Source organism: Ovis aries, chromosome 1, assembly GCF_016772045.2.
Source record: "Ovis aries strain OAR_USU_Benz2616 breed Rambouillet chromosome 1, ARS-UI_Ramb_v3.0, whole genome shotgun sequence".
NCBI lineage: Eukaryota > Metazoa > Chordata > Mammalia > Artiodactyla > Bovidae > Ovis > Ovis aries.
Window position 1 is genome coordinate 231,420,480 of NC_056054.1, and position 14,979 is coordinate 231,435,458.

Here is a 14,979-nt window from a genome sequence, read left to right on the forward strand (position 1 = left end):
AATTATGATTTACTTATTCTGGTCATTGTACCCACTTCATGCTTTCCCTATCTTTGCACTATCCCATGAAGAAGCTCTTCCTAGCCTCATATGTTAGATCTACCACAGCTGTTATGATACCTCTGCCTGGAAATGTTTCCTGATCAGATCTGTTACACCAATTATACCATTTCTATGGCACTGATCATATGTAAACATGTGGTCTCCTATTAGACAGCAAGTTATTTTAGGCTGTAAGTAATAAGACTCAAAGGACATGAATCTGAGCAACTCCCAGAGTTAGTGGAGGGCAGAGGAGCCTGGTGTGTTACAATCCATGAGGTCACAAAGAGTTGGACACGTCTTGGCAACTGAACAACAATATCTTACTCATTTTTTATTCCTCCTATAATTTCTACTACAATATCCTAGAATTAACAGAAGCTCAATAAATATCTACTAAATGAGTAAAAGCATTACTGAGCAAAGCTTCTAATAGTTGCTAATATACCACTAGTTGAAGATCCTAAATATGTGTTTATTTTACCTCTCCCTTCACTTCAGAGGCAAGCATTTTGAGCCCTAAATTATTTAATGTCAGACTTGGTAAGGCAGTAAATATGCACATCTAAAAGAAGCAAACATTTTAAATAGGATAAGCAAATAGGCCTATTCTATCCCTAATTTCATCAATTTTATGAAAAGTGTGGATCACAAAAGAAAAGAAGTATATTGTTTAAAATGTTTGTGGGGCTTCCCTCGTGGCTCAGTTGTAAAGAATCGGCCTGCCAATGGAGGGGACATGAGTTTGATCCCTGGTCCAGGAAGATTCCACACACCATGGGACAATTAGGCCCATGCACCACAGCTACTCAGCCAGCAGTCTAGAGCCTGTGAGCATCGACAACTGAAGCCCATGCACCTAAAGCTTGTGCTATGCAGCAAGAAAAGCCACTGCAGTTAGAAGCTCAAGCACCCAGCTCACCAACAGCTGGAGAAAGCCCGTGTGTAGCAACCCAGCACAGCCAAAAATAAATAATTTTTTAAAAATATAAAATAAAATGTAATATTGTCCAAGTTGATAGCCAATGGATGTTTTTAGCTTTAAAGTAGGTGTGATATAATTTGCTACCTGATGCAAGTATAGTTATTAGTATCAAAATTAATCTCATACAATCAATTTATTTGCCTTGATAAGACTCTGATTGTTTAGTCCTGTTAGCTTAGTCAAATTATCATAAAAATATATTAAGTTAATAAGCTTTTAGGAAGCCTCTATATATAACCTTATCACCAAGGCATACTGATATAAAATAATATTTAAAAACTCTGAAATGCTAGATTTACTATTTAATGAAGGGATCATAAAACACTATATAGATTAAAAAAAAACAAACCTCTATTTTGAAACAGATTTACAGGAAGTTATAAAGAACTGTATGGGAAGGTCCTGTGTCGCTTTTATTCCTCCTCTTGCCATGTTCACATTTTGTATAACTACAGTACTCTATCAAAACTAAGAAACTGATCTTGGTATAATGCACAGAATTAGCTCAGATTTGACCAGCTATACATTCCTTTATTTGTGTGTGGTGCGCACACATGTGCACATGGGCATAGCTCTATGCAATAGTATCACATATGTAGCTTTATATAACTATTAATACCAATATGATCAAAATACAAGATTATTCTATCACCATAAAGTTACCCTGCTATCCCTTTACAGCCACACCTACTCCTATCCCCACCAGCTATAATCGCTGGCGACAACTAGTTTGTTCTCCTTCTCTAGAATTTTATTTCAAGAATGCTATATAAATAGACTTATAATATGTAACCTTTTTGAGGCTAGATTTTTTTAATCAGCCTATTCCCTTGAGCATGTATTAATAATCTATTTATTTTTATTATTGAGTAGTATTCCATGTTATGGATAAAGGACAGTTTGTTCATTCATTGAAGGACATTTGGGTTGTTTCCAGTTTGGGCTATTATGAACAAAGCTGCTATGAAAATGCATGTACAGGTATTTTCATGAACTTAGATTTTTATTTCTTCCGGATAAATGCCTAAAAGCGCAACTGCTGGGTCATGTGTTAAGTGCATTTTTTAGCTTTAGAGGAAACTGTAAAGTTATTTTCTAGAATGGCTATTCCATGTCACATTCTCACCAGCAATATTGAGTGATTTGGTTTCTCTTATCCTTGCCAACACTTCTATACTCAATTAAAATTTTAGACATTGTAAGAGATATTTCATAGTATCTCATCATGGTTTTAATTTGCATTTCCCTAATGGTTAATGGTCTAGTGTTTTCCCTACTTTCTTCAATTTGAGTCTGAATTTGGTAATAAGGAGTTCATGATCTGAGCCACAGTCAGCTCCTGGTCTTGTTTTTGTTGACTGTAGAGAGCTTCTCCATTTTTGACTGCAAAGAATATAATCAATCTGATTTCGGTGTTGACCATCTGGTGATGTTCATGTGTAGAGTCTTCTCTTGTGTTGTTGGAAGAGGGTGTTTGATACGACCAGTGCATTTTCTTGGCAAAACTCTATGGTTTTTCCTGTGGTCATGTATGGATGTGAGAGTTGGACTGTGAAGAAGGCTGAGCGCCAAAGAATTGATGCTTTTGAACTATTGTGTTGGAGAAGACTCTTGAGAGTCCCTTGGACTGCAAGGAGATCCAACCAGTCCATTCTGAAGGAGATCAGCCCTGGGATTTCTTTGGAAGGAATGATGCTAAAGCTGAAGCTCCAGTACTTTGGCCACCTCATTTGAAGAGTTAACTCATTGGAAAAGACTCTGATGCTGGGAGGGATTGGGGGCAGGAGGAGAAGGGGACGACCGAGGATGAGATGGTTGGATGGCATCATGGACTCGATGAATGTGAGTCTGAGTGAACTCCGGGAGATGGTGATAGACAGGGAGGCCTGGCGTGCTGCGATTCATGGGGTCGCAAAGAGTCAGACATGACTGAGCGACTGAACTGAACTGAATGGCTAATGATGCTAAACATTTTTTCTGTGCTTATTTGCCACCTATATATCTTCTTCAATGAAATTTCTGCTCATGTATTTTGCCCATTTTCTAACTCGACTATTTTTCTGATGTAGAGCTTTGAAAGTTTAAAAAAAAAAATCTAGATATAAGCCCTTTGCCAGATATGCATTTTCTCCAGTCTGTAACTTGCCTTTCCATCCTTTTAACAGGGTCTTTCACAAAGGAAAAATTCTTAATTTTGTTGGGGTCCACTCCATCAGTTTTTCCTTTTATGTATATGCTTTTAAGTCTAAGAATGTGAGGTTACAAAGATTCTCTTTTTTCCCTAAAAGTTTAGTAACTTTATCTTTTACAGTTAAAATTATAATTCATTTTGAGTTAATTTTTGTATAAGGTATGAGGTTCGGATCAAGGTCTTTGATATCCAGCACCATCCAGCCTTTGTTGAAAAGGCTAGGCTATCTTTTCTCTACTGCGCATCTGTGTCAAAAACCTAGTCACTCTTATCAAGAACTAGCTGGGCGGTACAAAACAAATAAATTACAAGGATATGCTTGCAAAACACGAAATATAGGGAACTTTTTATAATAACTATAAATGGAATATAAACTTTAAATATTGTGAATCACTATGTTATATACCTGAAACATATATAATTTTGTACATCAACTATATCTCAAAAAAAATACCTTGTTGAGTATATTTGTATGAATCTAAAAAAACACATACACATATCAATTTAGTTTTAAAATTTGAATGAAATAACTGACATATATCACTGTATAAGTCTCACGTGTACACTATGATGGTCTAATCTATACTTATTGTGAAATGATTACCACAATAGGTTTAATAATATCCATAATTTCATATAGATACAATAAAAAGAATAACAATTTTCTCCTTGTGATAAGAACTCTCAGGATTTACTCTCTTAACAAATTTCCTACATATCATAGAGCAGTGTTAAATTTTAAGTCTTACTTCAACTCCCCTTCTCCCTCCCCTCGCTCCCACCTTTGATAACCACAAATCTAATCTCTTTTCTATGAGTCTGGTTAGTAGCTTTTCTTGTTTATTTTTTGTTTTTTTTTGATTCTACATATAATAATATCATACAGTTTTTATCTTTCTCTGACTTATTTCACTTATCATAACCTCTTTAAGGTCAATTCATGTTGTTCAAATGGCAAGATTTCAGTTTTTATGGCTGAATAATATCCAATTATATATATATGTAATTTATAATATCATAATATATAATATTATATGATATATAATATTGTGTTATATATATCTCACAATTTCTTTATCCATTCACCTATTAACAGAAATGTAGGTTGTTTGCATGTCTTGGACATGTTTGCATGTATTGTAAATAATGCCACTATGGATATATATATATATATGCTTCCCTGGTGGCTCAGACAGTAAAGCATCTACTTGCAATTCGGGAGACCTGGGTTGGGAAGATCCCCTAGAGGAGGGCATGGCAACCCATTCCAGTATTCTTGCCTGGAGAATCCCCATGGACAGAGGAGCCTGGTGGGCTACAGCTCATGAGGTCACAAAGAATTGGACACAACTATGCGACTAAACCAGTACACGACATATATATACATATATTTAAACTATAGGTGAAGAGCATTAATTTTGTTCCATTATTTAGGAGAAAATCTACAAGACAACCAAATGAACATTTCTGTAGGATAAGTGAAAATCTAATACAACAGAAGGAACACAGACTTTAGAATAAAAAGAGTAAAATAATAGAAGCTGACATATCTTGATTTTTACTGTCACAGGCATATTGTGGCGTGTGTGTGCATGTGCATTTTACAGATGATGACACTGAGGTCCAGAGGTTTCGTAAGTGGTAAAGTCAGTATGTAAACTTTGGCTGTCTGACTCAAGAGCCCTGCTGGTAGGATTTCTGCGTGCATGCTAAGTTGCTTCTTGGCAACCCCATGGACTGTAGCCCACTAGGCTCCTCTGTCCATGGGATTCTCCATTTACATTTAAATATTTGGGATTCCCTGATAGCCCAGTTGGTAAAGAATCTACCTGCAATGTAGGAGACCCCAGTTTGATTTCTGGGTCAGGAAGATCTCCTGGAGAAGGGATAGGCCACCCACTCCAGTATTCTTGGGCTTCCCTTGTGGCTCAGCTGGTAAAGAATCCGCCTGCAATGCAGGATCCCTGGGTTGGGAAGATCCCCTGGAGAAGGGAAAGGCTACTCACTCCTCTGACCTGGAGAATCCATGGACGGTATATTCCATGGGGTCTCAAAGAGTTGGACACAACTGAGTGACTTTCACTTTTCTTTTTTCATACATATTAAAGTATAAACAATTATATTTTTTAAAAGTAAAATGTTAAAAATTGTTAGTTTTGCAGCTGAAAACATGGTTGTTATAATAGTTATCTGTATTTGTCTAAATTTAATCCTCAAAATTAAGTAAAAAATTTAGGAGTACTATATTGTCACACACAGCTCACCTCTAAAGGCACACACCATATAATAAAATTAGCTGAAGTTGTTATACAGTTAAGATGCTTTCTTTTCACTAACATTTAACTAAAAAAAAATAAAAATTAAAATACACAGAAAAGTTGGAAGAATTGAACCAAATATACACAACACCTAGATTCTTCAATTAACATTTTACTATATTTGCTTAATCACATAGCTACTCATCTATTCACCTTACATTTTTATGCATTTCAAGATAAGACAATATATTTGATTCCCTAAACACATTATTAATTATCATTCAATATAGATTTCTAATTTTTGAATGAAATTTTACCTACAAAGAAATGCACAAACCTCAAATGTATCATTAGTTTTGAAGAATGCATCCATCGTGTAACCCAAACCTCTGTCAAAATAGAAAGCATTACTATCACCACAAAAAGTGCCTTCACGCCACTCCTGAGTCAATCTTCCCTTCTGAGATAACTAGTGTTACTTCTGTCTTTTTTCCCCACTGTAGATCAGTTTTGCCTATTCTAGAACACCATATAAGTGGAATCTTACAATATGCAATTATTTGTATAAGGTTACTTTCAGGCAGCGTAATATTTCTGATGCTTATCCAGGTTACTGCCTTACTATAGTCCATTTTATTTTCCATTGTTTGTTCAGTTGCTGTTTATTTTTAAATAATCCATTCTAGTGATGTACTTCCACGCTTTTACCAATTTAAGGCTATTAATAAAGCTTGAATAAAGTTGTTGAATATTTTTATAAATATATGCTTTCATTTACGGGACATGATAAATTCCAAAGAGAAGAATTTCAGAGTCATCAGACAGATGTATCTTTAGTTTTATTAAAAAATTATCAGAACTTTTTTGAAAGTGACTATAGCATTTTATACTTTGACCAATTTGTATGAAAGTTTCGATTGCCCTGTTCACCAAAATTTGCTGCTGTCAAGTCTTTTTCACTTTAACCTAATGGGTAGGTACAGGTATCTCATTGGTTTCAATTTGCATTTCCCTATGACTCATAATGCTAAGTACCATTTCATATTCTTATTGGTCATTGGTGTATCTTTTCTTGTAAAGTGTTCTATTCAAATCTTTTAGGCATTTTTGATTGGATTGTCCTTTTACTATTGACTTATAGGTGTTCTTTATGTAATCTGGACAGCAGTCCTTTGTCACAGATTTTTTGAATATTTTCTGTCTGAGACTTACCTATTCATTTTCCTAATGGCATCTATTGGTGAGTGGAAGTTTTTAATTTTGATGAAGTCTAATTAATCAATTTTTGGGGGGTAGTTCTTACTTCTGTCCTCTCTGAGAAACCTTCATTTACTATCAATTCATGAAGATATTTTGGTGTTCCTTGTTTTAGCTTTTATATTTAGCTCTGATATACCCTGAATTAATTTTTATGTACAATGTGATATAGGAGTCAAAGTATATTTTCCTACATCAGTATTTAGTTATTCCAGCACAATGTGTTGAAAGACTTTCTTTTCCCATTGAATTGTTTTGGTGCCTTGTCAAAAGCGAAATGGTCATATCAACAGGTGTCATTTACAAGGCTATTTTGTTTCACTGATCTATTGTTGATTCATATGCCAGTATTACAGTGACTTATTTACTGTGATTTTATAATAAATCTTAAGTTGGGTGATGTTAATTCTCCACTATTATTATCTTTTTAATAGCTTTTGGTGTTTGTTTTAGTGGTTGATGTAGGGATTATACATCCTTAACTTCTTAGTCTATATATATTGAATACTGCACCATGTCACATAAAATACAAAAGCATGGAAGTATATGGATCTATTACCCCATCCTTCTGTTCTTTATGCTCTGGTTGTCATATGTTAAAAGTTAAATGAAAATACTTTATAAGCCCCACAATATAGTGTTATAATTTTAGCTTTAAATGAGCATAGATAATTTTCAATTTAAAGGTAAAAGGAATTTCATATTTACTGATACTTATTAATTGTAGTATATTTTAATCCTTTCCTGTTCATTTTTTTCAATGTATATCTCTCTTCTTCAAATTGGATAATTTCAATTGATCTATCTTAAAGTTCACTGATTCTTTCTTTGGTAATCACAATATGATATAAAAGTCTATCCAGTAGATTTTTATTTTAGATATTATATTTTAAAATTCTTGAATTTCCAATGTTTAATAGTTTTTTGCTGAGATTTTCTATACTTTCATTCATTCTTAGCTTATTTTCCTCTATGTCACTGAACATAGTTAATGGCTGATTTGAAATCCTAGTCAGTTAATTACATCATCTAGTCCAGTTCAAGGCTGGTCTGTATTGACTGTCTACTCTTGAGTATTAGCCGTCTTTCCATTTCTTCCCAGAACAAGTGGTCTGGGATCATATCCTAAATGCTGTGGATGTTATGTTATAGAGATGCTGGATTCTATTACGTTCCTCTAGAGTATTGGTTTTTTTGTTTGTTTGTTTGTGGTTTTTTGTATTGCTTTGTTTTAGTGGGCTTCCCCAATGGCTCAGTAGGTAAAGAATCTTCCTGCAATGCAGGAGACGTGGGTTCGATCCCTGGGTCAGGAAGATCCCCTGGAGGAAAGCATGACAACCCACTCTAGTAGTCTTGCCTTAACAAGTAGTTAACTTGGCTGACTCAAATATTTAAGACTGTTTCCCCTTAGAGTAAGTAGCAGTAACGTCAGTTTAACCTTAGATGAGCTGTTTAAAGTCTTTCTTGTGCACATGTATTTCAGGGATAAGCCAAAGATCTGGGAAGAATTTATAAGCGAAAGTTGAGCTCTCTCGTTCAATCTCTTTTTGAGGGTATTCTCTCACTTCTCAAAGCTAGGGCTGCCTTGATAGCTGTCCACAAGTTTTCAAACCAAAAAGACACAGATTTTGTCAAAGTTTTACCATCGTTGCATGGATTAGATTGTACACTGCCCTCAATCTAACAGTCATTTAATAAACACCAAGACAAACAACAACAACAAACAAGAAATTCAACCAGTGCTATTCCCTTCTTTTAATTAAAAAAATAATATATTTTTTTAGATCAGTTTTAAGTTCATAGTAAAATTAAGCAGAAAGAACAGAGAATTCCCATATACTCTCTGCCCCCGACACATGCATGGCTTCTCCACCATCAACATTCTGCTCCAGAGTGGTAAATTTATTACAATTAATGAACCTGCACTGGCACATCATTATCATAAATCTATATTTACATTAAGGGTACACTCTCAGTGATCTAGTTCTATGGGTTTTGACAAAATGTATAAAGACACATATTCATCATTATCAGTTCAGTTCAGTGGCTGAGTCGTGTCCGATTCTTTGCGACTCCATGAATCACACAACGCCAGGCCTCCCTGTCCATCACATCCTTCAGGAGTTCACTCAAAGTCTTGTCCATTGAGTCTGTGATACCATCCAGCCATCTCATCCTCTGTCATCCCTTTTTCCTCCTGCCCTCAATCCCTCCCAGCATCAGGGTCTTTTCCAATGAGTCAACCCTTCGCATGAGGTGGCCAAAGTACTGGACTTTCAGCTTCAGCATCAGTCCTTCTAATGAACACCCAGGACTGATCTCCTTTAGGATGGACTGGTTGGATCTCCTTGCAGTTCAAGGGACTCTCAAGAGTCTTCTCCAACACCACAGTTCAAAAGCATCAATTCTTTGGCGCTCAGCTTTCTTCATAGTCCAACTCTCACATCCATACATGACCACTGGAAAACCATAGCCTTGACTAGATGGACCTTTGTTGGCAGAGTAATATCTCTGCTTTGCAATATGCTATCCAGGTTGTTCATAACTTTCCTTCCAAGGAGTGGGCATCTTTTAATTTCATGGCTGCAATCACCATCTACGGTGATTTTGGCACCCAAAAAATTAAAGTCTGACACTGTTTCCACTGTTTCCACATCTATTTCCCATGAAGTGATGGGACCAGATGCCATGATCTTAGTTTTCTGAATGTTGAGCTTTAAGCCAATTTTTTCATTCTCCTCTTTCACTTTCATCAAGAGGTTTTTTAGTTCCTCTTCACTTTCTGCCATAAGGGTGGTGTCATCTGCGTATCTGAGGTTATTGATATTTCTCCCGGCAATCTTGATTCCAGCTTGTGCTTCTTCCAGTCCAGCGTTTCTCATGATGTACTCTGCATATAAGTTAAATAAGCAGGGTGACAATATACAGCCTTGATGTACTCCTTTTCCTATTTGGAACCAGTCTGCTGTTCCATGTCCAGTTCTAGCTGTTGCTTCCTGACCTGCATACAGATTTCTCAAGAGGCAGGTCAGGTGGTCTGGTATTCCCATCTCTTTCAGAATTTTCCAGTTTATTGTGATCCACACAGTCAAAGGCTTTGGCATAGTCAATAAAGCAGAAATAGATGTTTTTCTGGAACTCTCTTGCTTTTTCCATGATCCAGCAGATGTTGGCAATTTGATCTCTGGTTCCTCTGCCTTTTCTAAAACCAGCTTGAACATCAGGAAGTTCACAGTTCACGTACTGCTGAAGCCTGGCTTGCAGAATTTTGAGCATTACTTTACTAGTGTGTGAGATGAGTGCAATTGTGCAGTAGTTTGAGCATTCTTTGGCATTGCCTTTCTTTGGGATTGGAATGAAAACTGACCTTTTCCAGTCCTGTGGCCACTGCTGAGTTTTCCAAATTTGCTGGCATACTGAGTGCAGCACTTTCACAGCATCATCTTTCAGGATTTGAAATAGCTCAACTGGAATTCCATCACCTCCATTAGCTTTGTTCGTAGTGATGCTTTCTAAGCCCCACTTGACTTCACATTCCAGGATGTCTGGCTCTAGGTGAGTGATCACACTGTCATGATTATCAGGGTCATGAAGCTGCTTTTTGTACAGTTCTTCCGTGTATTCTTGCCACCTCTTCTTTTTTTTTTAATTTTAATTTTTATTTTATTTTGCTTTACAATACGGTATTGGTTTTGCCACACATTGACATGAATCCACCACGGGTGTACATGCGTTCCCAAGCATGAACCCCCCTCCCACCTCCCTTCCCATAACATCTCTCTGGGTCATCCCCGTGCACCAACCCCAAGCATGCTGTATCCTGCATCGGACATAGACTGCTGATTCGATTCTTACATGATAATATACATGTTTCAATGCCATTCTCCCAAATCATCCCACCCTCTCCCTCTCCCTCTGAGTCCAAAAGTCCGCTATATACATCTGTGTCTTTTTATGCTTCTCCTGCTTCTGTTAGGTCCATACCATTTCTGTCCTTTATTGAGCCCATATTTGCATGAAATGTTCCCTTGATAGCTCTAATTTTCTTGGAGAGATCTCTAGTCTTTCCCATTCTGTTGTTTTCCTCTATTTCTTTGCATTGATTGCTGAGGAAAGCTTTCTTATCTCTCCTTGCTATTCTTTGGAACACTATTCAGATGCGTATATCTTTCCTTTTCTCCTTTGCTTTTCACTTCTCTTCTTTTCACAGCTATTTGTCAGGTCTCCTCAGACAGCTATTTTGCTTTTTTGCATTTCTTTTTCTTGGGGATAGTCTTGATCCCTGTCTCCTGTACAATGTCACAAACCTCAGTCCATCGTTCATCAAGCATTCTGTCTATCAGATCTAGTCCCTTAAATCTATTTCTCATTCCATTGTATAATCATAAGGGATTTGATTTAGGTTATACCTGAATGGTCTAGTGGTTTTCCCACTTTCTTCAATTTAAGTCTGAATTTGGCATTAAGGAGTGCATGATCTGAGCTACAGTCAGCTCCCAGTCTTGTTTTTGCTGACTGTATAGAGCTTCTCCATCTTTGGCTGCAAAGAATATAACCAATCTGATTTCGGTGTTGACCATCTGGTGATGTCCATGTGTAGAGTCTTCTCTTGTGTTTTTGGAAGAGGGTATTTGCTATGACCAGCGCGTTCTCTTGGCAAAACTCTGTTAGCCTTTGCCCTGCTTCATTCTGTACTCCAAGGCCAAATTTGCCTGTTACTCCAGGTGTTTCTTGACTTCCTACTTTTGCATTCCAGTCCCCTATAATGAAAAGGACATCTTTTTTGGGTGTTAGTTCTAAAAGGTCTTGTAGGTCTTCATAGAACCATTCAACTTCAGCTTCTTCAGCATTACTGGTTGGGGGAGAGACTTGGATTACTGTGATATTAAATGGTTTGCCTTGGAAATGAACAAGATCATTCTGTCGTTTTTGAGATTGCATCCAAGAACTGCATTCAGACTCTTTTGCTGACCATGATGGCTACTCCATTTCTTCTAAGGGATTCCTGCCCATAGTAGTACATATAACGGTCATCTGAGTTAAATTCACCCATTCCAGTCTATTTTAGTTCACTGATTCCTAGAATGTTGATGTTCACTCTTGCCATCTCCTGTTTGACCACTTCCAATTTGCCTTGATTCATGGACCTGACATTCCAGAGTTTTAAAATACAAATTTGTACATTTAACAGGAATAACCAGACTTCCGGCCTCTGCAGTATTGCTCTTTACAGCATCAGACCTTGTTTCTATCACCAGTAACATCTACAACTGGGTATTGTTTTTGCTTTGGCTCCATCCCTTCATTCTTTCTGGAGTTATTTCTCCACTAATCTCCTATAGCATATTGGGCACCTAACGACCCGGGGAGTTCCCCTTTAAGTATCCTATCATTTTGCCTTTTCAAACTGTTCATTGGGTTCTCAAGGAAAGAAAACTAAAGTGGTTTGCCATTCCCTTCTCCAGTGGACCACATTCTGTCAGACCTTTCCACCATGACCCCCCCGTCTTGGGTGGCCCCACAAGGCACGGCTTAGTTTCATTGAGTTAGACAAGGCTGTGGTCCTAGTGTGATTAGATTGACTAGTTTTCTGTGAGTATGGTTTCAGTGTGTCTGCCCTCTGATGCCTCTCGCAACACCTACTGTCTTACTTGGATTTCTCTTACTTTGGACATGGGGTATCTCTTCACGGCTGCTCCAGCAAAGCACAGCCGCTGCTCCTTACCTTGGACGAGGGGTATCTCAAGGCCGCCCTTCCTGACCTTGAAATGTGGAGTAGCTCCTCTTGGCCCTCCTTCGCCCACACAGCTGCCGCTCCTTGGAAGTGGCGTTGCTCCTCTCAGCTGCTGCCCCAACCTTGGACATGGGGTAGCTCCTCTCGGCCGCTTCTGTGCCGATGCAACTTGGCACTCTCGGTCGCCACCCCTGACCTTGGGCAAGGGGTAGCTCCTCTTGGCCACGCTTCTGTGCGGTCCATAGCATACAAAATAGTTTCACTGTCCTCAAACCCTCCATGCTCTACCTATTATCCTTCCCTCTTATCCTGGCAACCACTGATTTCTTTTCTATCTCCACAGTCTTGCCTTTTCCAGAACATCATATAGCTGGAATCATCCAGTGTATGGCCTTTTTAAATTGGCTTTTTTCAAACAGTTATAGACCTTCTTCCAATTTTTTTTAATGTTCCTTACATGTGTTTAGACTTGGTCACTCTCCAGTGTTCTCAAGTAGCTATTTTGTCCAGAATTTATAATTGTTATCTGTGGGAAATCTGATCTAATTAGATCTAATCTGATCAGTCATTAACAGAAGATAAAGTTTTAAAATACAAATTTGTACATTTAACAGGAATAACCAGACTTCCGGCCACTGTTCAAGACTGACATATCAGAGCTTATCTTAGATCAGGCTTATAATTATTGAATTTCGGGGTTGGAATAGATTTTAATGGTCATCTAAAGAAATAATAGGTTTAATATTAATCATAATTCCCATCACATAAAGTGAAATATCATTATTCTATTACTTATGATGTGTAATTTACAGAAAAAGGATGGTTATATTTTAAATATATTTAACAAACCTGTCAAGGCTGTTTCACTTATTGATTTAATTTGTAGAAAAACTTCTCTCTTCAGTGAAGTCCAGTTTTTAAAATGATCATATACTTCATTTTTAATACTGTTCAGCTCACTTTTAGTAAAAGTAAGTAATGCAAGAGTCTTAGTCCAGAAATATTTGTATTCCATCAATCTCTGACTGTAAAGTAGTAAAGAAAAATTAGGATTTAAAAAAATAGCAGGCATAATAACAATTATTTTTAAAAAATTTCTTTGAAAAATGGTTTTACAGTAACAATATAATCTACCACTCAAATGGAGACAATTTTGAAAGTAAAAGGAGGTGCTCTCTACATTATGCCAAGACAACATATAAACAGGATATTCCAGAAAGACTGAGGTAATATGATCACCCCAATTCATTTCCATTGTGTTGTTATTTTTAACTATAAATAAAGATGGCTAACTATCCTCTTATACATTTTTTTCTATTATTCTTTAAAAATTAACAGCAAACATTTGAAGAAAATTAAGTCAAAAGTGACTCAGTGTCTGAGCCTAAAAGAGAGTCTCAAATTTGTAGACAGCATTCTTCCTGTGCTATGGCCCTATAGGCAGTATAAAACATGGGGTAATAATAAGTGAAACTTTTTAAGTGACTGATCCAGTGCTTCTGCTTCATCAAATGCCACAACTCAAAGTAACCACATGTGTTTTGTCATCCCAATGATTTTTATTACTTCAGATGTTCTGGCTAACATTTACCTAACAGATCAAGCAAGATGCAAACAGATCTGAGTGTTATCAGAAAAAGAAGAGGACTGAAACCATGGCAGTTAATTATTTTGTTAATATTTATCTCCCTAAGTAGACTAAGACCTATTATGCAGAGAGTATCTGTCTTGTTCATCACAGTCTCCCTAGCACTTAACACAGTACCTACCACATAGTATATACTCAATACATACTGATGAATGAATGAATGATTGAAAAAAAATCACTCAGTTGAGGGATAAAGAAGTAAGAAGTACTGAGGATAAAATACTGGGCAACACCAATATTTATGGGAATAAAACAGAAAAGAATCTCTCAAAGGAGATGAGGTAGGAGCAATCAGTGTGTCAGGAAAAACAGACAAACAAACAAAAGGATAATGTCTGAAAGGCCAGGGGTAAGAGAATTTAAAGAAAGAGTAGTGGTCAGTATTTTAGTCCTCAGATAAAGGCTAAACAGTCCTTTATGCCTGGTATTGAGGAGGCCTTTGGCAATTTCAGAGATGTCAGGTAGGAAAAGACTGAGCAGTAAAGCAGAAAAGAGGAAATAGTTATGTGCAATCAAGAACCTTGACTGAGGCAACAAGGAGAGAAAGAAGATACACAGTAGAATAGTTTACTAGGATGGGAGACACCTGACTGTGTACATAGCTGAGTAGGAGTGCAGTCACAGAGACTAAAACACATGCAAGAGATGTGATCATCTCTTGTGCAAAGAGGTAGAAAGGACAGATGTAAAACAAAGGCTGAAAGATTAGACTTTCTTAGGAAGAAGGGTGGTGTCATTTTGTGTGGTCAACTAAGGTCCATGTGAGTGATCAAAAGCCACAGGGGTTCCTCAGTCAAAAAAAGGGTGGGGTGAGGGAGGAATGGATTGGGAGGTTGGGTTAGCAGATGCAAGCTATTACATATA

At 37.1% G+C, this 14,979-nt stretch overlaps 1 protein-coding gene across 6 annotated transcripts in view; it reads right to left on the reverse strand.

Moving 5' to 3' along the window:
• LEKR1 (leucine, glutamate and lysine rich 1) overlaps positions 1-14,979 on the reverse strand; it is a 229,083-nt gene that overhangs the window by 129,102 nt on the left and 85,002 nt on the right. For all 6 annotated transcript variants that reach the window (XM_060394362.1, XM_060394355.1, XM_060394367.1 and 3 more), the window contains one exon: positions 13,317-13,492. In XM_060394362.1, the coding sequence (XP_060250345.1) occupies positions 13,317-13,492 (176 nt within the window). The remainder of the gene's footprint in view (positions 1-13,316; positions 13,493-14,979) is intronic.